This window comes from Dreissena polymorpha, chromosome 4, assembly GCF_020536995.1.
Source record: "Dreissena polymorpha isolate Duluth1 chromosome 4, UMN_Dpol_1.0, whole genome shotgun sequence".
NCBI classification, from domain to species: domain Eukaryota; kingdom Metazoa; phylum Mollusca; class Bivalvia; order Myida; family Dreissenidae; genus Dreissena; species Dreissena polymorpha.
The window spans coordinates 72,391,619-72,416,750 of record NC_068358.1 but is presented as its reverse complement, the minus strand read 5'-3'; the positions used below and the strand labels follow the sequence as shown (position 1 = coordinate 72,416,750).

Here is a 25,132-nt window from a genome sequence, read left to right as displayed (position 1 = left end):
TTAATTAATATCTCGGACGAGTTCGAAAATGGTCCAGATCGGTGAAAAAACATGGCCGCCAGTGGGCGGGGCATTTTTCTCTATATGTATAATTATAGTGGCAGTTTTCCCTATTTGGCTATAGAGAAACCTTGTAAACACTCCAGAAGTCACAATTTTTGTCCAATCATCATGAAAGTTGGTCAAAACATTGATTTAATTGATATCTCGGACGGGTTCGAAAATGGTCCAGATCGGTGAAAACACATGGCCGCCAGTGGGCGGGGCATTTTTCTGTATATGTATATAGTTGCAGTTTTCCTTATTTGGCTGAAGAGAAACCTTGTAAACACTCTAGAAGTCACAATTGTTGCCCAATCATCATGAAAGTTGGTCAAAACATTGGTTTTATTGATGCCTTGGACGAGTTCGACAATGCTTCGGATCGGTGAAAAAACATGGCCGCCAGTGGGAGGGGCATTTTTCTCTATATGTATATAGTGAAAACATGTTAACACTCTAGAAGTCACTTTTTTGGCCCAATTTTCATGAAATTTGGTCAGAACATTTTTTCTTTGATACGAGAGTTGAGTTCAAAAATGGTTTCGGTCAAACCTTGTTATCGAACACTATGAAGGTCACATTTTATGCCCCCCCTCGAAGAAGAGGGGGTATATTGTTTTGCTCATGTCTGTCCGTATGTCTGTCCACCAGATGGTTTCCGAATAATAAGTCAAGAACGCTAAGGCCTATGATCATGAAACTTAATAGGTATATTGATCATGACTCGCAGATGACCCCTATTGATTTTGAGGTCACCAGGTCAAAGGTCAAGGTCACGGTGACCCGAAATAGTAAAATGGTTTCCGGATGATAACTCAAGAACATTTACGCATAGGATCATGAAACTTCATAGGTACATTGATCATGACTCGCAGATGACCTCTATTGATTTTGAGGTCACTAGGTCAAAGGTCAAGGTCACGGTGACCCGAAATAGTAAAATGGTTTCTGGATGATAACTCAAGAACGCTTATGCCTAGGATCATGAAACTTCATAGGTACACTGATCGTGACTCACAGATGACCCCTATTGATTTTCAGGTAACTAGATCAAAGGACAAGGTCACGGTGACCCGAAACAGTAAAATGGTTTCCGGATGAAAGCTCAAGAACGCTTATGCCTAAGATCATGAAAGTTCCTAGGGACATTGATCATGACTTGCAGATGACCCATATTGATTTTCAGGTCACTAGGTCAAAGGTCAAGGTCAAGGTGACCCGAAATAGTAAAATGGTTTCCGGATGATAACTCAAGAACGCTTATGCTTAGTATCATGAAACTTCATAGGTACATTGATCATGACTTGCAGATGACTCCTATTGATTTTCAGGTCACTAGGTCAAAGGTCAAGGTCACGGTGACTCAACTTAGAAAAATGGTTTCCGGATGATAACTCAAGAACGCTTACGCCTAGGATCATGAAACTTCATAGGTACATTGAGGTGACCCACAATAGTAAAATTGTTTTACTCAATAACGCTTATGCCTATGATGATTAAACTTCATAGGTACATTGATCTTGACTTTCAGATGACCCCTATTGATTTTCAGGTCACTAGGTCAAAGGTCAAGGTCACGGTGTTTCAACTTAGAAAAATGGTTTCCTGATGATAACTCAAGAAGGCCTATGCCTAGGATCATGAAACTTCATAGGTACATTGATCATGACTTGCAGATGACCCGTATTGACTTTCAGGTCACTAGGTCAAGGTCACGGTTACTTGACACAGTAAAATGGTTTTTGGATGATAACTCAAGAAAGCTTACGCCTAGGATCATGAAACAATATAATGGTCAAGTTGATAGAATTTTCTTATTAAATCAATCAAAAATGGAATTTATCATGTAGATTTTTTGAACACCTTATAACTTTGTTATCCATCTGACATGTGTGCATTATAATCATTGCATCTTTTTAGCTCACCTGATTGCTCAGGTGAGCTTTTGTGACCGGTCTTTGTCCATCGTCTGTCCGTCCGTCCGTCCGTCCAAATTTGTTCGTAAACACTTTAGAGGCCCCATTTATTGTCCGATCTTCATGAAACTTGGTCAGAATCTTTGTCCCAATGAAATCTCTGTCGAGTTCGAAACTGGGTTGTGCCGGGTCAAAAACTAGGTTACTAGGTCAAAAAAAGAAAAAACCTTGTAAACACTGTAGAAGTCACATTTTATGCCCAATCTTCATGTAACTTTGTCAAAATGTTGTCTTAATAATATGTTGGTTGAGTTCAAAAGTGGTTCCGGTCCGTTGAAAAACATGGCCGCCAGTGGGCGGTGCAGTTTTCCTAATTTGGCTATAGAGAAACCTTGTAAACACTCTACAAGTCACAACTTTTGCCCAATCATCATGAAAGTTGAACAAAACATTGGTTTTATTGATATCTCTGACGAGTTCGAAAATGGTCCAGATCGGTGAAAAAACATGGCTGCCAGTGGGCGGGGCATTTTTCTCTATATGTATATAGTGAAAACATGTGAACACTCTAGAAGTCACATTTTGGCCCAATTTTCATGAAATTTGGTCAGAAAATTTGTTTCTTTGATATGAGAGTTGAGTTTGAAAATGGTTCCGGTCAGTTGAATAACATGGCCTGCGAGGGGGGGGGGGAGTTTTCTTATATTTATATAAAACCTTGTGAACACTCTAGAAGTCACATTTTTTGCCCAACCATCATGAAACTTGGTGAAAAGATTTGTTTTATATATATCACAAAATTAATGCCATAATTATTGCCCTTAGATTGTCCAAATTTTCATTATATTATACAAAATCCTTGTAAACACTCTAGAGGTCACAATTTTGTTTCAGATTTTATTAATCTTTGTCATAATATTTATTTATGTTAGCAAAGTTTGATGTTTGGTAAGGGGGGTCAACTCAAAATATAGGCCACCAGGTCAAATCTTACAAAAACAAAACCACTCAATATGCAAGAGTTTTGGTTCAATAATGATAAAACTTGACCAGGATGTTTGTCTGGACAATATCTAGGTCAAGTTTGATGTTTGGTAAAGATTGAATGAACTGACCCCTCTCAGATAAGCGAACTAGGGCCATCTTGGCCCTCTTGTTTTATAAAAGATGTGCATAATTTGTCGTCTCAGACTTTGTCTAGCCCGCACAAGCTTATCAGGGACCAATTTTTCCGTTTTATGACATCTTTCATTTAAACAAAGCCTCTTCTAATAAACAAATCCAGTTAAGACGGAAAGTGTCGTCCCTGATTAACCTGTGAGGACTTCACATGCTAATCTAGGACGACACTTTACGCACATGCTTTAAACTACCTTTTCACAGAGCGCGACTCAGTTAATCCGAAGTCTGCACAGGCTTATCAGGGAAGACACTTTCCGCTTTATTCTATCTTTTATGTAAAGATAGTATCTTAGCAAAAATCCTATTATTAAACAACCTTTTCACAGAGCGAGACTCAATCAATTCGCACCACTCGTTTAGGGTCAGTTTGCCTGCTACAGATGCTACTTTCCATGAATGCTCGTCTATGCCAGCAAACAGATCCGCCGTAAACCATAACATACAATCATAATGATCATTTACTTTCACAAAATAGTTACATTCCTGTTTTTGTTATGTATCATTACAGATAAAAGGTATATTAATAAATTAATACTGACAACTCCCTTGCTTCTCTTTAGTTTCCTTCTCGACACCAATCTGTCTACACTATCAGCGTGTGTATTATCATGTTTTGTTTAATTCAAGTTCACTCTTACAGTTATGAGTCGCATAAGTGTATGTAGTGAATTGATTTTATAAAGGATATCAAGGGTTGATGTTACTTGGTATCACTGGAAATCCATGAATTGATCTTCATTATCTCCTCAGATGTGCTGGGTCTGACCTTTAAGCGTCCGTCCAACTTCGAGTACAAGTCCGGCCAGTGGGTCCGTATCGCCTGTCAGGAGCTGGGCACGAGCGAGTATCATCCTTTTACACTAACTTCCGCTCCAAACGAGGAGCACCTTAGCCTCCACATCCGGGCGGTGGGCCCGTGGACAATGAACATGCGCAAAACGTACGACGCCAACACCAGGGATGACAAGCCTTTCCCCAAGGTGAAGCATGTTTCTGGTGCTAGTAAAACCACTTACTTTCGATATATTAGTTTATTAATTAATAAGTTATGTGATTGATTGGTAGACTGACTGATGGAACAATTGCTTCGTCGATTGAGTGATTGATTGATTGATTCCAGCTGTACCTGGACGGCCCGTTCGGCGAGGGACACCAGGACTGGTACCGGTACAAAGTATCCGTGCTTGTGGGCGGGGGCATAGGCGTGACGCCCTTCGCCTCCATTCTCAAGGACATCGTGTTCAAGTCGCGCACTTCCGCCGTGCGCTTCCCGTGCGAGAAAGTCTACTTCCTGTGGGTGACGCGCACGCAGAAGCAGTTCGAGTGGCTCACCGACATCATTCGCGAGGTAAGTTAAACAGAGCGCTTTCATATACTAACATAAGCTAATGACGTGTTTTTTCTTCTTTTATTGAAGAGGCCGGTAGAAGACATCAAGCACTTAGAATCAGAAAAAAGTATTAAGTTTTCTCTTTAATTAAAAGCCTGTTACCCCAGGTACGTTCGTCCTCGTATTATAAACAGCTTTCCACAAAATACCATTCTTAACTCTTTTTGCCACAATAAGGGGAAACTAACCCATTATTACAGTTGAAAAGCCCCTCTGCACTTAAAATTAAGTACGCATTGTTTGTTGGGTAAAGGATAATCAACATTCTCAGTTTTAAACCTTATTATGGATTGTATTCTTATCACTTAAAAGACCTATATATCTCTACATTTAAGAGTTATTTTATTATGTTTGACATTGAACCTATGTGTGTAAACATGAATACAATTGCATATGTTTCAGTTATATTTGTTTGGCTTGAATTAAAGAACATTCATGTGAAGATTTGTTTTGACTAGAAGCATACTTTCCAAAAGGTAGAAAATATATCTTTAAAGGATCACTCAAATTAAAGATGTAAACTTAATGTTTCCGTTTTTGTATTCCAATTATCAGGTTGAAAACAACGACCCGAACAATCTGGTGAACGTTCACATCTTCATTACCCAGTTCCAACAGAAGTTCGACCTCCGTACTACCATGCTGGTGAGTGGCACGTTATACTGAAAGAGGAGTAGACGTGTTAGTGGTTTAAACCTTCTTAAAAACTCGCTGAATCGAATTATGCGCACTATAAAGTCTATATTATGAGAATAATTCAAAAGCAAATTAGGTGCACTCCATTGTTCATTTGTTTAACTGGTTTGTAAATGTATGAGTCGATCCTACTAAAAGCGTCCTTATATTTTTCCGGAACCAGAACCATTCACGGCAATATGCATTTTGTTTAAAACGTAATGTGTTAGTAGAAGAAGAGAACATTTTGTATTTTAAGCTGTAACCGTGAAAACTCTTTTTTGATTCCAGTATATTTGCGATCGAACGTTTATGAACAGTTGTTTTAAAAAATTCCGTATTAAGATAATTCCTATATAAACTGCGCATTTTGCACTGATCAAACTCCTGTCTGTTTTCAGTACCTCTGCGAGCGACATTTCCAGAAGGTTTGTGGCAAGAGTCTGTTCACCGGGCTCAAGGCCACAACGCATTTCGGTAGACCAGAGTTCGAGGCGATCTTTAAGTCCATCCACCACGAGCACCCCAAGGTAAAGTTAGGCGCTCGGTTCATCAGAGTGAATTCTGTTTGGTTTAGTATATTTTATCGTTAAATTACGACTTCTCTATGGTTTCATAGGAACTAAGAGACATTTGTATTCTCTACCTTTGATAATATTCGTGAACCCCGATGCAACCTGTTGTAATGTGTTGACCGTTTCTTCGGGATATATACAATGGCAACAAACACCAGTGGTATTTTTCAACACAAGGATTTCGATGGGGCTTTCCTTAGCCGTTTGATTAGATACTCAACTTCCTTAATTAAAACTGGAATCAATTAATATTTACACTAGTAACGATTTATAATTATTGTATCATTCGAATTCGTTTAATCACTTTAAAAGCCGGTTTCATTTGCCATGTGTGACTTGGGTCGACATGGGTTGACTTTGGTCGGCTTGGGTTGACTTGGGTCGACTAGGGTGTGTTGGGTTGATTTAAGTTGACTTGGGTCGACTTGGGTCGACCTGGGTTGACTTGGGTCGACTTGGGTGTCTTGATTAACTTGGGTCGACTTGGGTTGACTTGAGGTGTCTTGGGTTGACTTGGGTCGACTCGGGTGTCTTAGGTGACTTGGGTCAATACGGGTGTCTTACACCTTTGGCAACGAGTCTGCAGTGTCCCCTGTTTGCGTTTTGCAAGGCAGACAATCGGCCAGTGTAGTACAAGCGACACTAAGTAGCTTGACTCAGGCTGACCTACGAGACCTGACACGTGCACTTACTTATATTTCCGATGGAAACCTGTGACCCGGACTAGTATATGAGTCTCTAGGCTACCCAGCAAGCTATGGTATGTTATGCGCAAAGTTGCCTGCGTCACCCCACTCAAAAGGCATCCAAAGTCACAGAAATGTCCCTGGCTTAGGCTGACCTAAGAGACCAGAAACGTGCACTGTGTTATATTATCAAAGGAGACATGTTACCCGGACTAATATATGAGTCTCAAGCTTACCCAGCAAGCTATGGTAAGTTATGCGCAAAGTTGCCTGGGTCACCCCCACTCAAAAGGCATCCAAAGTCAGATACTTCCAATGGTTTATGGTCTCTAATTACTACAACGTATTTAACGTTGTGATCTGTTCGGCAATCGAACGCTGACTGCCTGCACCTTTTTCTTTTTTTTCATAATTTTTTATCGAGTGCACCGGGATTGTCTCCCATATGGCCATCGCCCCCAGAAAGACGTGTTAGTTGGTTACGGGGGATAGTGCAAGATACAGGAGACACCCCGTTCCAGAGGTGACCCTGGGTCTTTTAGTGCCCGGTGTATAGCACCTAGTACACTGCACCTCGGTTTAACGTCTCATGCGAAAGACGAGTTAGTAGGTTAGGTGCAGCGGGGGATCGAACCAGCGATCTCTGGATTGTGAAGCCAGTGTGTTACCACTAGACCACGGATCCGCTACACTGCCTGCAACCAGTAGAGCAGCACTTTAAATACTGATAGTTCACGTGACCCGCTTGCTAAAGACATCACCCTACTATTTCATTTCATGAAAACACAACCCAACCGTTTTAAACAGTAATTGTATAATACTGTGACTATATTATGTTTCACATATTGTGCATCTTTAAAACCGACTTGTATTTTTAAATCATTAAATTGTGTACATGAAAATACAATGATCAATTCAAAATGCAGACGCTATTTGTGTGGGACTTACCGAAAATTCAAGTACTTGAACGCAGGAAACGTACTTTCGTTTTAATGTAAATACTAGGAATAAACTCAAATAATAATGAACCTAAATGATAAAGTACCGGCAAAAATCGTCACACTATCTCCGAAATGGGACATACATGTATACAAACATGAACTATGATATTGACTTTTTCAAAAGGAGCATACCGTGGGAACGGGGACATTTTTTCATCATATTAAATGTTTATTCTGCAATCATCTCACGTTACCTAGGCAGTATGAGGCAAAAAGCATACCCGTAGCCAGGGGGTGGGGGTGCGTTGGTTGCGTTCGCACCCAATGTTTTTTGACGAGTAAAAAAATATTTGAACTATAAGATGCACCCAACTTTATTCGACGCAAAAACGATTATTTATATTTTCCCGGAATCCAGTGAGTCTTCGTATTTAAGCGTTACAGTAATGTTGAATTCAATATGTTACCGACATGAGAGAACATTTAAAATTATTATTAACGGAATGTTATGCCAGCTTCCGAAAATGACGGAAATCAAAAGACACCCGTCGACTATTGCCAAAGACTAATGAGTCACTGGTTAATGATTTTGCATTATACCACGATTTATAACAATTAACGATTGTACAGAGCATTTTCGACACACTGCGTTGTCTTTTTGTTATATCCCCGTACAACTATTTTCGGATCACCTTAAGGGTTTTCAGACAAAAGATATCAGCTATGCTCAAAAAAGGATATTTTTTGTTGTTGTATGGCAAGAAAACAAATCATTTCTACAAAGAAATGTATCTTTTTTGTAGTTTACCAACACCTTATGGCATCTGTTCTGCTCCACATACAGACATGCCCACAATGTTTTAATTATGTCAAACTTGACACTAGGAAATATGCCATACTCTGAAACAGTTGTTATTATGAATTTAAAACGTTATAACATATATGATCAGGTGGACGTTAACGTTAAATATTCATTAACTGTGACGGATCTTGAACATATGGGCAAATAAGTCCATATTTGTTCTTCAACGTCCTGTTATACATTATTAAAGGGGCCTTTTCACAGATTTTGGCAGTTTTTAACTTATTCATTAAATGCTTTATATCGATAAATGTAAACATTGGATCGTAAAAGCTCCAGTAAAAAATCAAGAATAAAAATTAAAAAAAGGAAAAGAACATTGCCCGGACCAGGTTTCGAAACAGTGACCCCTGGAGTCCTGCCAGAGTCCTGAAGTAAAAACGCCTTAGCCTACTGAGCTATTCCGCCGAGTACATATACATGAAGTATTTTATACCTTATATAAGCAATCTTCGTAGTTTCACAAAATTTAACGACAAAAACAGAACTCTCCAAATTATTCAATCGTTTCGCGTTGCAACGCTTTATAATTTTTAGGTTTTAAAATCGTCAAAAGATGCATATAATGGCTATATTAGACCATGGTAAATGTTCAGTATTACTGTTTCCTCACAAATATCATAACTAAAACGAAAATTTGCGAATCTGAAACAACTTTTTTCAATTTTGTCAATTTACCAAAGCGTGAAAAGATCCCTTTAATAAGGGCTTTGAGACGATAGGATCAGTAGTTTGTGCCCGAGTTTGTGGTTTAAAGTGTCTTTATGAAGCCGTAATTGTTGTATTTTGAAATTCGTTTGGAAATTGATAAATAAGTTGTTAAAAATAATTTAAAAAAATACAATTAACCAGTTATAAAATTTTTATTTCTGTTTAGTATTGATGAAGATTAGAGACGACCCAGTTTTGTTAATCAGTGCTTCTTGTACAAAACACTATTAGCCCGTTTAGAGCAATGCTAGGCCTCGGGTACTATCCATAGTAGCAGACAAACAGTTGTTTTCAAAAAAGTCAATTTTTTCCTTTTAATTTGCTTGATTTAGGAATGGTAGAATTTTGGAATAGTAAAATACACCAATGTTATCAAGATTCCAATAAATAATGATATTGTATACCGTTCTTATTGTTGATTTTATATTTTATCAATGTGTTGTTGCATATGTAAACAAAGTGTGTGTGCGCATACTAGCTTCGGGTATAAAATAATGTATTTCCGTGACTGATAAAAAAGGTGGTTATTGAAAAACGGCAGTGGGGAATACATGTTTGTTATATCCTATTCATGTCGATCAGTCACTGAGTATAGTCAAAGATTGAATGTGAATTTTCATATAAAAATGCTCTATAACTTCAGTCTCTGAATTCAGATAAAAAGCCACCAAAATGCAGGATTGTACTTTTCATTTTCAAACTTTTCTAGAGGGGGGACTTCCAAACCCCCAATTGCATCAGGGGGGCATCCCCTCCCCCACCTACCGCTTCGCCACTTCGTTGCTCAATAACCATCGTTGATGGGAAAATTCGCACCCCCCCCCCCCTTTTTAAAACTCTGGCTACGGGCCTGAAAAGCATGGTTTCCACTTTTAAGTTGTTACGCGTGCATTCCATTGTATACTAGGTATTGAGCACATAAGGGTAATCTCCCGTTACAGTGTACAGAATCAAAGGGGTCTTCAGTGATTTACACACGGGCTTGACAGAATGTAAACACACCTTACGGAACATTATTTTTACAAATATATCAAGTTATTGAAATACATTTGCAAAAATCTTTAGTGCATAAAAGACAGTTGTTCTTGCAGTTTGTGTCGATATCTTAAAGTATAAGAATAAATCCTTGAATACGTCTGACATCGGTGACAAAATTTCACGTTGCGTGAAGCGTAATCGTGCAGTATACATGAAATGTTTTAACAAGAACACAGTTTTTTAAATAAAACAATTCTGATGAATTTCACATTATCAGCAGTATACAAATCTGCATTTTATGCACTAGTTGAAATTCTTTAAAAAGCAGCACTTACCGGTGTGTTTACTTCCATTAACGTTTAATTGGGAACCCAACAAAGTCACGTGACCCTGCACCCTGTTGATTATAGCTATACACTTTGAACACCACATGGTATACACGACTCTGGGTAAATTAATGTGCTCGCCATTTAATTATAATGCTTAATTAATAGGCGGCTTAACTATTTGCAATACAACGTTTGTGTGTTCAGTGAAACTTATTGGCATTAATAACGCTTTTTACATTATAATGCACCCTTGTACCTGAGTTGCTCTTCTCTTAACCTTAGCAATGCAGCATTTCATTCGTTCATCTACGCATGAATTCCCCAGCCTATTAAGAACAAGCAAGGAAACCTTCTTTTTCGCCCATTCGTCCATAACAAAATCATTCCTTAACAACAACTAAAATGACGCGTAGAGTTTGTCAATGTCAGGCCTAAGCTTGGACCTGGCAATGAACGTCATGAACCTTGTCCATAAATCAGTCAGTAATTGAAACTATTTGATGCATACAATTTGAAGTGAATTGCAGAAAATTGTATGTCTTTAAACGATCTTACCGCAATATTGCAGGTTCAGCAAGTGGGTGTGTTCAGCTGCGGACCGCCCCCTATGACCCTGAATGTGGAACACGCATGCGCGGCAATGAACACATACACGGACTTCCCAAGCTACATTCACCACTTTGAAAACTTCTAACGCATGCGCACTTTGCATATGGAAAAACTTACAAATGACGGAATCTCTGTCGTAACTGTGCCATATTTTTGTACATTGTGCCTTAACTTAAGCTGCATTCTTAAGTTGAAGACGATATTTATGTAATATTGCAAATGGGAATTTGCATTGGTGTCACTGGTTGTAAATAAGATTAATGCTTTCATACAATTGTTGAGATTAATGCCGTTCTTTTTGTCACAGTTTACATATATATCATGATGTTTTGCTTCTTCCATATATATCTTGCCGATTTGTTCTGATGAAGACAGTAACTCAACTCCAAAAAACAACTCCAAATGAGTTGGAATTTGATAAAGATGAAACAAGAGAAGGGATTTATCAGCCTTTCCATTTCGTAGAAATGTTTAGCATTTTGTTTTAAGGGACTGAATTAGTATCGATTCTAGTCTTAATAATATTCCTGCCATTGATTGTTTTCATATTCATACATTTCATTTACGGTTGACAGTATTAATACTTCCTGGTATTGTTTTATCAAACTACTCATGTCTTAATTTACATCCAAACAAACACTAATTGAACAAACTGAACAATACTATAAATTTATGATCATGCCCCTTACAGCTTACGTGTGTAGCGATAATAAATAGTTGTTTACGTAGATTTCATTTTAAAATAAATTTTATATATTTCATTTACTTTTTATGGTTGCATGGATTACTGAAGAGCACTTATGCATATTGAAGTTTAATTCCAATAACAATATTTATGTTTTTGTGTTACATATTTAATTTTTGTCGTCTATAACTTTTACCGCTACAAGTAGAAATATTTGGTTATTGTTAACAAAAATTAAAAACAAATGGCATTTTAAGAGATACTTGTGTACAAGTAAGTTTCATTAGCATTTATTTTACAGTTGTCGCACCACGTATTATATCTTGTAACGAAATAGTCTTTTGGGAAATATCGCGTTCAATGATGAGAATATTGTTTTCTATATTTATAATAATTTACTTTTCTATGTTAAGTATTTAATACGGTATTAAAAATTTAAAACATAATTATGACAATTTGCATGTTTCTGTCTAACAATACTACGTATATGTTTGATTTTCATATCATCAGATTTAACATGCTACCGTATAAACGCTTAGACATATGGATGAATGATATAATATAATCCGTTTACTCTTAACTATGAAATAAATGAGCCACTTTGTAAAGATCCAAACATTAAACCATCAGAGCAAACTATACACGTAGTATGTTTTGTGGTGCGTGTTAAATGTAATTAATGTAATTAAAATGTAACTTATTCTTTTTAAAACAATATTTATTATTGAATTTTGTTCCATTTAAATAAAATCGGCACGTCACTTCCTCCACTTTATCCTGTATTAATCGCATCATTTAAACCAGTTGGTGTCAATGTTTCGTAGCTATATTGTATTATTGTATTGAGTCCAATCAATTGCTTTATTTAGGGAATTATTGACAAGCTGCTTTTTCTGTTTTCGTTTTAAGGGGAGTCCGATCTCCTATACTCATTTTTGATACGCTATATTTACAATTTTCGTTAAGTGCTCGTTACCCAATGACCCTATGCTGTCATCGCTTTATAGTCCCTAAAGTATGTGACTGTCGCTGTTCTTGCACAGATGACATTTTATCCAGGCGGACTTTATGTCACTGTACGCGCGGGTTTCTGTTTGAGTTGATATATCCAATTTGCATCTACTACTAGAAGTCATATCGGAATGTCGCTTCCCCTAGTCTAACATTCTTATTAATTGTTTTTATGTATTTGCGAGTCACGTTTCTCTACCTTTAACGTTCGTTACGTGGGAAGTTCTAATTGCGTGTTTTTGTCCGTTACGAATTGCGATTTATTTTTGTTTTGTCTGTTCTCATTCTTAATTATAAAATTGGTTTATCATTTGCAATATTAGGTATATTTCTTTTCTACTTTTATTTATTCCTATAAAATCATTTATTCCTATACAATTTTGCTATGCTACGTCACAGTCGGTTTCATGGAATTTTAATTATAGTGATTTTGATCAATTTCCACAAATGTGTGCTTTGTCTTGTGCATTAATGCTTATTCACTTTTTTTGTAAAATTACAAAATAATAAAATTAAGTTACAGCTTCATTTGCATTTGTCGTTGTCTTTTGAAAACAACAACATGAAAGTTGTGGTGAACAATAAAATAAATAAAAAGACAACCACGATGCCTTAAAGTGCTTGTTGAAGATATTACACTTGTTCCGAATATCGAGCTGGGCTAATATCGAGCCAGCTCTGACATCGACATTCAGCCCTAGTTCCGAATATCGAGCTGGGCGAATATCGAGCCAGCTCTAACATCGACATTCGGTACTCGTCCCGTATATCGAGTTGGGGTGAATGTCGAGCTAGTTATGACATCAATATTCGACACTAGGCCGGAATATCAAGCTTAGGCGAATGCCGAGCGATCTCTGACAGCGACATTCAGCACTAGTCCCAAGTATCGAGCTGGGCGAATGTCGAGCCAGCTCTGACATCGACATTCAGCACTAGTCCCAAATATCGAGCTGGGGCGAATGCCGAGCCAGCTCTGACATCGACATTCGGCACTTGGCTGGACTATCGAGCTTAGGCGAACGCCGAGCAAGCTCTGACATCGACATTCAGCACTAGTCCCGAATATCGAGATGGGGCGAATGTCCAGCCAGCTTTGACATCGACATTCGACAAAAATCCCGAATATCGAGCTGGGCGAATGTCGAGCCAGCTCTGACATCGACATTCGGCACTAGTCCCGACTATTGTCTTTCCTCTGTAAAGATGCAAGTAAATTCCTGATTTGCCAACTACATAATTGTAAGAATTTATCGTTATCAGATCAGAGTGCGTATTGTTTTCATTCATTGCATACACCATATCATGTCTTATTCAATCTGTAATACATCTCTTTTATGCATGAGAATTGATTCATTAGATATAACATCACCAAACTGACTGTAAATGTATAGGTCCAGCTTATGGTAAATTAATAAAATTGACATTTCTTAGCTCACTTTATATACATTTATCGGTGTGTGATTTTCAAAACTATTAATCAAGTTCCTGTATTTGGCATATGGATATCCTGTGTGTAACATGGACGGTGAGCGCTTTGATTTTCATTTGAAATTTCAATATGTTGTTTGAGTAAACGAGAATCATACGCTCGGTTGCCCCAGTAAGTAGGACGCCGTGCTACTGATCAGGTGGTCATGGGTCCGAACCCCGCATAGGTACATGTTTTCTTCACTTTAAATCAGATCCACACTTACATAGACAGACAGACAGACAGACAGACAGACAGACAGACAGACAGACAGACAGACAGACAGACAGACAGACAGACAGACAGACAGACAGACAGACAGATAGTTTATTCAGACTTATACAACAGTACATCGTCTTTAACTCAAATATACAAATTATTTTCTGTCATGTGAATACGAGTAATAACATAACATTATGTAACATAAAAGTCAATTACAAAATACAAATACGAATACGAATAAACACAATATATGTCAAGACAACGTAAGTTTTATCGAGGGGTGATGAAATCTATCAAACAGTATTATTTAGTAATGTATTTCTTATGACTAAAGCTTCTTTGATATATTTACATACTTTTGAAATTATTAATCTATCACTTGAAACTAATAACTTGTTTAATTTATACACAGATGGGTTAATATAAAATTTACGACTAATATATCTTTTTTTTAATCTATATAACAGTGGCATATACATTTAAAATGGTATTCGTCTTCTAAATCAACGGAATTACAACACAAACAATAACGCTCATTTCGTGGAATGTTGTTCTGAGCATATCTGCCAGTGTTGGATTCTCAGTGGATGTGCAGAGATTCTTAATCTTACAAAAAATAAACGCAGACGTCTAGGAGGTAAGTCTAAATAGTCTCCGTATTTAAAAGACGATTAATACATTTTATACATTTCTAATACAGAACTGTTATTCATTTTACCATTCCATTCTTGTTTAACATTATCAACAAGTCGGCATTTGAACTCTCTAACAAAACTATTTACTTGCGCAACGTTTGGATTTTAAAATACATAACTAAATCCATAATTATTTAAAATCTTCTTAACATCTGTGACCCAATTTTTATAACCGTTATTACAATCATTTAAAGCTTGTTTGTAAACAATATGCATTATAATATTTTAATTGAGAAGAATTTCAAACCACAACTTAATAATTTTAACATACCTGTTTACAAACAATGGGTATCTACCTAATTCTCCATAAACAGCAACATAACATATATTTATTTTAACTTGAAGCAATCGTTTGCAAAATTTTAAATGTATGCGTTCAATATCATCTGACTTTGTGAAACCCCACACTTCTGAAGCAAAATTTAATATAGAACCAACAAAGAAGTCAAACAACTGACAGAATATTTTTGGTTTTATATCAAAGTCATGACTTTTTATCAATAATGTATTCAATGCTTTAAGGGCTTTACCAACCAAATGTTCTTGGTTTAATTTAAAACTTCCAATGTAATTCAACACCGTGCCTAAATAGTTAAAGTTATCAATAACTTCAATATCATTACCGTTGTATGACCATTTTTCATTTTCTTTTAATCCTCCTCTTTTCCGAAATACCATTATTTTAGTTTTTGAAGTGTTTACATTTAGCATCCAAGCATTGCAGTATACATATAACTTATCTAAGTGTGATTGGACTTCAGCAGGTGACTTGCCTAAAATAGCCATGTCATCGGCAAATAATAATAAAATCAACACAATATCATCTATACTCAAACCAGAGTTAATGTTATCTTGTAGGTAAAGTTCAAGATCTTCAACAAATAAAGAAAACAAAATCGGCGACATTACCTCCCCTTGCCTCAGTCCAACCGCATAACTAAAATAATCTGACTAAGATGAACATGATTTAACACGTGACTTAATACTCGCATACATATCCTTCACTATTCTAAGCAATTTACCTTTTATACCAGACTTAAACATTTTCAACCATAATGCATTGCGGTATATACTATCAAAACATTTTAACAAATCGACGTGTATAACATAAAAACATTTATTTTCATTTAAACAAATGTGTACAATCGACATCAATATATAAATAGCATCAATAGTTGAATAACCTTTTCTAAATCCGAAGTGCGTATTCGAAATAATAGTGTTTTCATTGCAAAAAGTTTCAATGCGCTTGTTTAAAATCGTGGTAAATAATTTTGAGAAGCAACTTACTAAAGTAATCCCTCTATAATTATTAACATCATTAGCAGCAGCTTTTTATGTAAAGGGATTATAACCCCTTCTGTCCATTTATCGGTAAAGAAGCCAATACAAATACAAATATCACAAAAATGCAGACAAAATATCACTACATTCAAGAAAATATTAATTCAACATACAATCACTACCCGATTACATTTGTACTTATTTTGCTTTAAATGTTTAATCGCATTGCGAACTTCCTCAACAGATATAGGTACGTCAAGTTCTGGGAATGCAGAATTTTCTACATTAAAATCATTATTTAAGCAAAAATCTTCTGCTTCGTTATTACACAAATCAGACGTATTGCTACTGAGGTTTTCAAAACAAGATGTAAATTCTTATAACAATATTTTATTGTTTACATAGACCTTGGTTGAGGAACTGAGTTAATGATAATCGACCTTTGATATATTTTTATGGAAATACAATATATGTGTTGCTGCTTTCAACGAAGGTTGCTTAGCTCGATACATCTATCAGCATTTTAAATGACATGTTTGAATAAATCGCAAGCCAGTTTGACAACAGCAGCAAACAATTTATATTATGTACGTGAAGAAATTTAACTTTATCAATATAATTAAACAAAAATAATGTACGCATTTGCATTATCTCCTAAATCAGATGTGTTGGGTCTGACCTTCAAGTGTCCTTCCAACTTCGAGTACAAGTCCGGCCAGTGGGTCCGTATCGCCTGTCTGGAGCTGGGCAAGAGCGAGTACCATCCATTCACGCTCACTTCCGCCCCAAACGAACAGCACCTAAGCCATCACATCCGGGCAGTTGGCCCGTGGACCATAAACATGCGCAAAACGTACGAAGTCAACAATCGTGTTGATAAACCCTTTCCCAAGGTGCGTGTGGTTCTAGTGTCGTTAAGGTCATTGGAACAAAATAGAAACAGTTTTCTTGAAGTTGAACTGTTAACTTAAACAACTGTTAATAGTGTCAATACAGAGCCCTGAATAGTAGTATATCTTCTTCCATTTCCATTAAGACGGAATAGTTTTTCTGTTTGTTTAATGTTTATTCAATTTACATATGTATTGCTTATGCAATCAAGGTAATTTTGATGTAAGATTTGCCATCGATTAGAACACTGATAATGTGTATTCCCCTTCGATGACACACGTATTACTGGAAAAAAGTAGTGCTTTTACTGTTTGATTGTTATGTATTTCAGTGTTCCGAGTTTGCAATAACAGTAATTAAATAACCATTATTATGTCGATACATTTATTACTTGATTTTTTTAAGCGAGTAGTTGATTTATTTATTAATCGATTAAATAAATTGAGTACTAGATAAGTTGTTTAATTCATTGAGTAATTGCTTAATTGATCGATGTATTGATTGCTTGATTGTTCGATCGTTTGTTTGTTAATTGGATTTATTGATTGATCGATTGATTTCAGCTGTCCCTGGACGGCACGTTCGGCGAGGGACACTAGGACTGGTACTGCTACAAAGTTTCCGTACTCGTAGGCGGGGGCATAGGGGTGACTCCCTTCACCTCCATTCTCAAGGACATCGTGTTCAAGTCGCGCACTTCCGCCATGCGCTACCCGTGCGAGAAGGTCTACTTCTTGTGGGTGACGCGCACGCAGAAGCAGTTCGAGTGGCTCACCGACATCATTCGAGAAGTACTCGCTCTAACGCTTGGACTTTTATTTTTTTGTATGCAATATGTGTTGTAGTTCAAAGTCTGTTTGAAGTCCGAATGGTGAGATTAAGTTGAATTGTTGGTAGACCGGGTCAAGCGAAATTGTCACAAATAATATTTCACTTTTATTTGGCGAGGGGCGCAATTTAGCCATGTATTAATCTTTTCCATATTAGCAGCTCTCAAGTTGTTAGTAAGTTTCCAAATATCCTCACGTGTGTGTATGTTTAGTCTAAAACGAGAAAGGCTACAAGAGGATGCATAGATTGCATGTACATCTGTGTGTTCATCGAAAGAAGTAAACATCACAATAGAACTGTATCTAACTTTTATTTTTTTAAACTACATAAAATTGCACACTGTCTTAAAATGCATAAAGGTATGTTGTTTTCATGCATGTTTTTATTCCAATCTTTAGGTGGAAAACAATGACCCGAAAAATCTCGTGCACGTGCACATCTTCAGCACAGTGTTCGAACAGAAGTTCGACCTCCGTACGACAATGCTGGTGAGTGAGCGTGTACGCAGCGGTTCACGAGGTGAAGCGAGTACTTTAAGCATATTTTACAAATATATACATTTTGCCCATACATACATAATGGAAAAAGGTTAATACCTTAAGTTTTTCAACATTATCGGGGTCTTTCCCTTGTGATAGTTTTAACATATGATGGTGACAGATAAACGTATACAGTGGATAACATAAAACGCAATAATTATATTAATTTCATTCGGTATATGATGACAATAGTATTACTGTTAACAGTAGTTACCAATACTACAACAATTAAAATAAAATAATATACAGATATCTTATACGGTAAAGGATCTAAATAATGATAGTAATAAGTCGATAGTAATAAAGTGAAAAAAGTGGTATCTAAGTCAAAACTTGCTTTGTCGTTATAATATATAATTAAACTTAAAAATGAAGGTGTTGTTTTCATTATAAAATGAGGGCTTACCATAAATGAGCTGCTCATAATTAAGAGAATGAAATGATACTAGCGCAGTACATAGAGCTATTCGCTGCAAACGGTAGGTATGACAAGGAAAGAAGTAATGCTCAACAGTTTCAACATCATTTCCACAAGCACATGAGGGAGAATTTGTAATTTATTATTGAATAAGTCCGAGCTAAGGTTACTGCAATGATTTCTTAATCGGACATGCAGAATTGATGAATTTGTATCTCCAGTGTAGAAGTATCGGGAAATGTGTGCGCATTAATTGACTAATTGTTTCAAGGTAATTTTAAAATTCGAAACAGAGTCAATATTTAAGATGTCGAAAGGATTGTTACTGAACTGTTTGTGGAAGAAGGCTAGTAAAGTAATTGGGGCACTGGCAGTTATGCGTTTTGTAGATATTAATTAGTTTGAGGTAACTTCTTCGTTTCTCTAGACCTGGCCAATTAACTTCAGTATAAAGATTTCTAACTGAGACAGATCTGGTTAGGCCTGAGACAATGCGCTCTAGTAATTACTTGTCGTACAGCGTACAACCGTCCCATACAATGCATGTGTATTCTAACCATGGCCGCTAAGGTGTGAAATATATTTGGTTTATATATTTTCTGGAGAGTTTATACTTAACTTAACGCATAACACCGTGCATTTTCGTCGCGGATGTCAGAATAGTATGTATGTGTTTGTTCCATTTTCCATCGCTTCAAAACGAAAGACCGAAATGTTTGTGATTAGCAACAAATATTACGGGTATATAACCAAACAATTATTTAGAAAAAGCAATATTCTTTTGTGTTGTGAATAGAATTGCTTCAGTTTTTGTTGGGGTTTTTTGAGGGGGTGGGTGGGGTGGGGTGGTGGATTAAAATCAACAAGCCATCGCTTTGCTCACACGTTAATTAGAATGAGGTTACGGTTTAAAACACCCTCGAGATCGGCTAATACGGATGTAGTAATAATAATAAAGTATCCTCATCAAACAATCGGGAAATACTAAAAGATATTCTACAATATCATTAACATAAATCAATAAAAACAACGGACCTAGTACTGAGTCACTGATGGGACAACGGCATTTACTTCTAATGACTGCGACTTCGCTGAGCCGACAAATACTTGTTGGGTGACAATAACTTTCTATCCAATGTAGTATATTTCCACGTATGCCATTTTGTTTATGTTTGAATAAGATACCCTGTTGCCAAACTCGGTCGGACGCCTTGGATAAATCACAGAATAGCATACAATTAAGTTTCTTGTCGTCAATAGATCGAGCTATTTAATCAAATATATCAATAATTTGATAGACTGTTGAATGACTTCTTAGGAATCCTGACTGTTTTCAATTAATTAAATTGTGTTCAATAAATTGGTTTTACAAGTGTGTATAAAAAGTTATAGAACACGATCCACGAAGTTTTTCGAAACAGCTTAATAGAGAGATGGGGCGATAGTTTGAAGGTATGTTTGAGTCTCCCTTTTTAATAAGGGTATCACAATTGCATATGTTTCCATAATGAAGGAAATGTGCTATCTTGTAATGATTTATTAAACATTAAGCAAAACGGTTTTTAAATAGAGTCGCTAGTATGCTTAAGAACTAGACGACTGATTAAGCCTTCACCAACAGCTTTGTTAGTTATTAAAAATTTTATTATACCAATTATTTCAGTTTTAGTAATAGACAAATTTTGCAAACAGACAAAATGAAACTGAGTTGAGGCGGGGAGAACTCCCGAAGATGTATCTAAAGTTGAAATAGAGACGAAATAATTGTTTAAGAACGTAGATTTTTTATTTTTCTTCATCAGAAATCTATATAGTTATGTTTTCATGAATTTCACATCAGAGTGTGTATGGGAGTGTATGAGGTATTTATAACATCTTCCAGTAATGTTTGGAATTTCTCGATTATAAATCAATTAATGTTGTTTCAATATGGGAGTAAAATTGTTCCTCTGCATGTTTTATCATATTGTTGACTCTTTTAATTTAGTCCAGTTGTTTTCAGAAGGTTGTTTTATAGCTTTAGCTAAAAGTCTTTCGCGTTTACATGCGAATGTGCATATCATAGAGTCGTACCAAGGTTTATGATTGGGACGGAGTGTAATTAGGTTCAATGGAATATATAATTTCATCAGTTCTTAAAGTTTTTTCATGAATGAAGCAGTAGCATCTTCTTCACTCTTCATTGTAATAAAATTAAAATTTTCGATGTTAATTAAATGACGTTAAAATATGCTCGTTTTTACAACCCGACAGGTCTTTGTATCGGTCTACTTATGACTGTTGGGACTTTTATATGCGCAGCCGTGGCATGGTGATCAATGACAGAATTATCAATGTATATAACCTCACTGTTCATTACAATTATATAAATTATCGGAGACAATTATGGGATCAATTTATGAATAAAGTATTGGCAGTGACTCTAGTTTCTTCGGTTAAAACGTTGCTTAGATTAAATATTACCAAAGGCTGTTTAAGACGGTGACGACGGGTATAATTTTAAAGTTTGTCTTCTTTTATATCACCAAGCATAGTAACATTTTGGATCATAACAAAGGCTTTGTCAATATTAGATTCAAGGCCATTCCAAAAAGATACATTCGAGTGTGGGGGATGATAAAAGCAGCAAAGTAAAGCGCAAATGTGGCCTGTATTAATAGCAATCCATAATGAGCGCAAACGGGGACATTCTAACTCAATTACACGGCGCGACAGTCAAGGCTCATTTATATTAAAGGGGCCTTTTCACAGATTTTGGGTTGTTTTGAAGTTTGTCATTAAATTCTTTATATTGATAAATGTAAACATTGGGTTTAAAAATCTCCAGTAAAAAAAACAAGAATACAATTAAAGAATTTTAAAAAGGTAAACCTCAACGGGACTCAAACCACTGACCCTTGGAGTCATGGCGCAAAAGTCTACCGCTCTATCCACGAGACCAACCGCTCTTATTGGCGTCGCACTGAAGTGCGGCGACTAGTATGTAATACGTTGTTTTTTTTCGCTTATGGGAAAAGAAGTTATTTTACGGATCAATGTATATATTTTTGTTGTCAGAATATCTTGCATAGAGGTGATTTTTTGTGTAAATTAGTGTAAATAAGTATTGCATTTGTGGCTATTACATTTACTACAACATTTATTGCCAATAATGCAAAACTAATTGTTTTTAATTAATAACTGATCACAGGGACTGGGCAATAATAAAAGATCACAGGGACTGGGCTAATACGCGAACCGGTGAAACTTTCTGGTTTTGTATAAAAACAAAACTTTTTTGTTCCACTATCCTAGCAACCACCTAGTTTCTAATAAAGGCGCTAAAGAGCGCGAAGCGCGACACGTATCATTAATTGTAATAATGAGTCTTGATAAAGGAAGCACCATCACAGCACCCAGTCTCATTACTATCAAGTCCTCCTACAGGTTTTTTTTAAGAACCACATATAGAAGGCCGCAGGCCTGACCCGTATCTTACCAGTGGTATGGACCCTTTAGTATGGACCTTTAACCCCGCTCACTATCCAGCGTTTAAACTTCCGGGTAAACATTTAAACCGACTATTAATAGCTTATTAATATCTTATTTAGAAGGTGATTGTTTAAGCGGGTCCGTAGTGTAGTGGTTACACGCTCGCTTCACATGTGAGAGGCCCAAGGTTCGAGCCCCAGTAGAATCCAATTATTTTATTTGTGTTCTATGTTAACTTTTTGTTTTGATGTAGACATTTTAGTTTAAATAAATATGCGGTTTGGTGTAACTTTTTTTTGTTTTTATTATGCCCATGAAATACATGTGTGAGAGGGTGGGGGGTTCGTAAACACATTAAAACTTTTACAGTGTTTTCATATCAATGAGTACTCAACCCCCATCGTAAATTAGCAACGTAAGAATAAGTTCAGAATCATCTCCCCTTGAAGTTGAGAAAAATATGAAATAACGCTTACAAGATGAAGCAGATTTTTTAAAACCTACACATTTCTTTTCCATTAATGAAAACTGCACACGGATGCCAGTTAAATAAAGGAAACCAATGTAAATAAAATGAACTATGAAATATTTGGGGGTTACAACACAAAATCATAGGTAATGGTTATTTGGGGATTATAACACAACATCATATATAATGGTTATTTGGGGGTTAAAACACAAAATCATAGATAAGGTAATACCAGTTTCTTTTTCTATTATGTTTACAATAATCGGCCAATATATTAATATCTACAGTAGAAAAAAATCGTTCCATGTAACTTCATTGAGTGACACTGAAATTCCCGACGCCCTTTGATGCTTTGCATCAATCGTTATCTTGTACCATTTTCAATGGGTTTTTTATCTCATATATGCAATTCTCGTAGTATCAAACCTACAACGACAACAACATAATTCTCCAAATTATTCAATCGTTTCGCGTTGCAACGCTTTATTATTTTCAGGGTTTTAAATCGTCAAAAGATGCACATAATGGGTATTTTAGAGCATGGTAAATGTTCAGTATTACTGTTTCCTCACACATATCATAACTTCAAGAAACAATTGCGAATCTGAAACATTTTTTTTCAATTTTGTCAATTTACCAAAGCGTGAAAAGGCCCCTTTAAATCAAAAGCCATTCTATGCATAGATGGTGACATCACTACGTTATTGTCACCTCTTTTCTAAGACGCATCACACACCCCCCATTTGGAGGCATTTAATACAAAAGCCGCTTGAGCGAGGTGTATAATGTTTACGGTGAAAATCTGCATTGAAACCTTCAATTGTTACAATATTATCGGGACGACATCAGTTAAATGAGTTTCTGTGAGGCATACAATTTTAAAATTACACATATTACTTGCTATATAATCAAGTTTGTGGCTTATTGACCTCACGTTCAAAAATAAGACACTATGTGCATTGTAATCCTGTGAGTTCTGGATTGAGCTCAATATACCTTGATAAAAGTAGATAAAAACGTACAGCGTCAAATAATAACAGACTCATTACAAAGACAAACGGTCGAATAATGCAGCCTGAGAGTTAAGCGCGGGATAGTCGAAACAGGTGAAAAAAGCAATACAAATTCGCTTTTTGCACTCCAAATGTAAACGAATTTTTTACGACAACAATGTTTACATAAATAAAATAACCCCACAACCATCCGGTTTTTAGCAATATCGTAACCCATTCGGTAAAAGTTTAACACAATAACAACATAAATTACATTCCGTGCAACTTCTTGAAATATGCTGTTACAATCCATTGTTTGCATGTGCGCACTTGTTTTAAAATAATCTGTATTAATATCTGTCAATTAAAAAATGATTAAACTCGTGGCTGTTTTCAGTACATCTGCAAGTGACATTTCCAGAAGATTTGTGGCAAGAGTCTGTTCACCGGGCTCAAGGCCACCACACATTTCGGTAGACCGGAGTTCGAGGCATTCTTTAAGTCCCTCCACTACGAGGACATCGAGGTAAACATTTCATCGAGAAGTTCTAAGTTATCGACCTGTTTTACTACTCCTTCAGACTTGTGTTGTAATATTTGCCTACCAAAAAATAGAGAAGATATGTGAAGAACAGAACATTTATATTTTGTGATGCTAGCAACAAGGGTCTTTGCATAACTAGTTTTAAGGAAATTGAGTGGTTTGACAAACACATCTCTAGTGCTGGTATGTATTTTTATGCAAAGAAAAGCAGCATTTTACAGTTGTGTATTATAATCTCATTTTCAGGTTAAACAAGTAGGCGTTTTCAGCTGCGGTCCGCCCCCAATGACACTGAATGTGGACCGCGCATGCGCGGCGATGAATAAGTACTAAGACTTCCCAAGCTACATACACCACTTTGAGAACTTCTAGCGCGTTCGCACAATTTGCATGGGACAAACAAGGAAATGGCAGATTATCTTTTGTAAAAGTGCCATACATGTACTTGTGCATTGCCCCTAGTTTAGGTCCATTTTTACAATTACACACAATGTTTCCATACTATATTTATGGTTTTATTAGATTACCAATTTAAGTTAAAGGATTATCAGAGAAATTAATATTTTTACGAGTGAGCATAACATGTGGGTAAAAATCGAATATCTACTGAAGACAACAATTGATCTATTTAGTTTTTATTATTTGGAATGTTTGTGCTTATTTGAGGGGGATATATTGAAAATAATGCATATCATTATCAAGGTAAAACGGTA

The 25,132-nt window shown here is 36.3% G+C and overlaps 1 protein-coding gene across 2 annotated transcripts in view; it reads left to right on the top strand.

Moving 5' to 3' along the window:
- The window catches only part of LOC127879741 (dual oxidase 2-like), a 60,547-nt gene extending 47,427 nt beyond the window's left edge, over window positions 1-13,120 (top strand). For both annotated transcript variants that reach the window (XM_052426764.1, XM_052426765.1), the window contains exons 28-32: window positions 3,891-4,120; window positions 4,261-4,488; window positions 5,086-5,175; window positions 5,607-5,735; window positions 10,856-13,120. In XM_052426764.1, coding sequence (XP_052282724.1) covers window positions 3,891-4,120; window positions 4,261-4,488; window positions 5,086-5,175; window positions 5,607-5,735; window positions 10,856-10,981 — 803 coding nt within the window. In that variant the 3' untranslated portion in view covers window positions 10,982-13,120. The remainder of the gene's footprint in view (window positions 1-3,890; window positions 4,121-4,260; window positions 4,489-5,085; window positions 5,176-5,606; window positions 5,736-10,855) is intronic.
- Window positions 13,121-25,132: the final 12,012 nt, after the last annotated feature.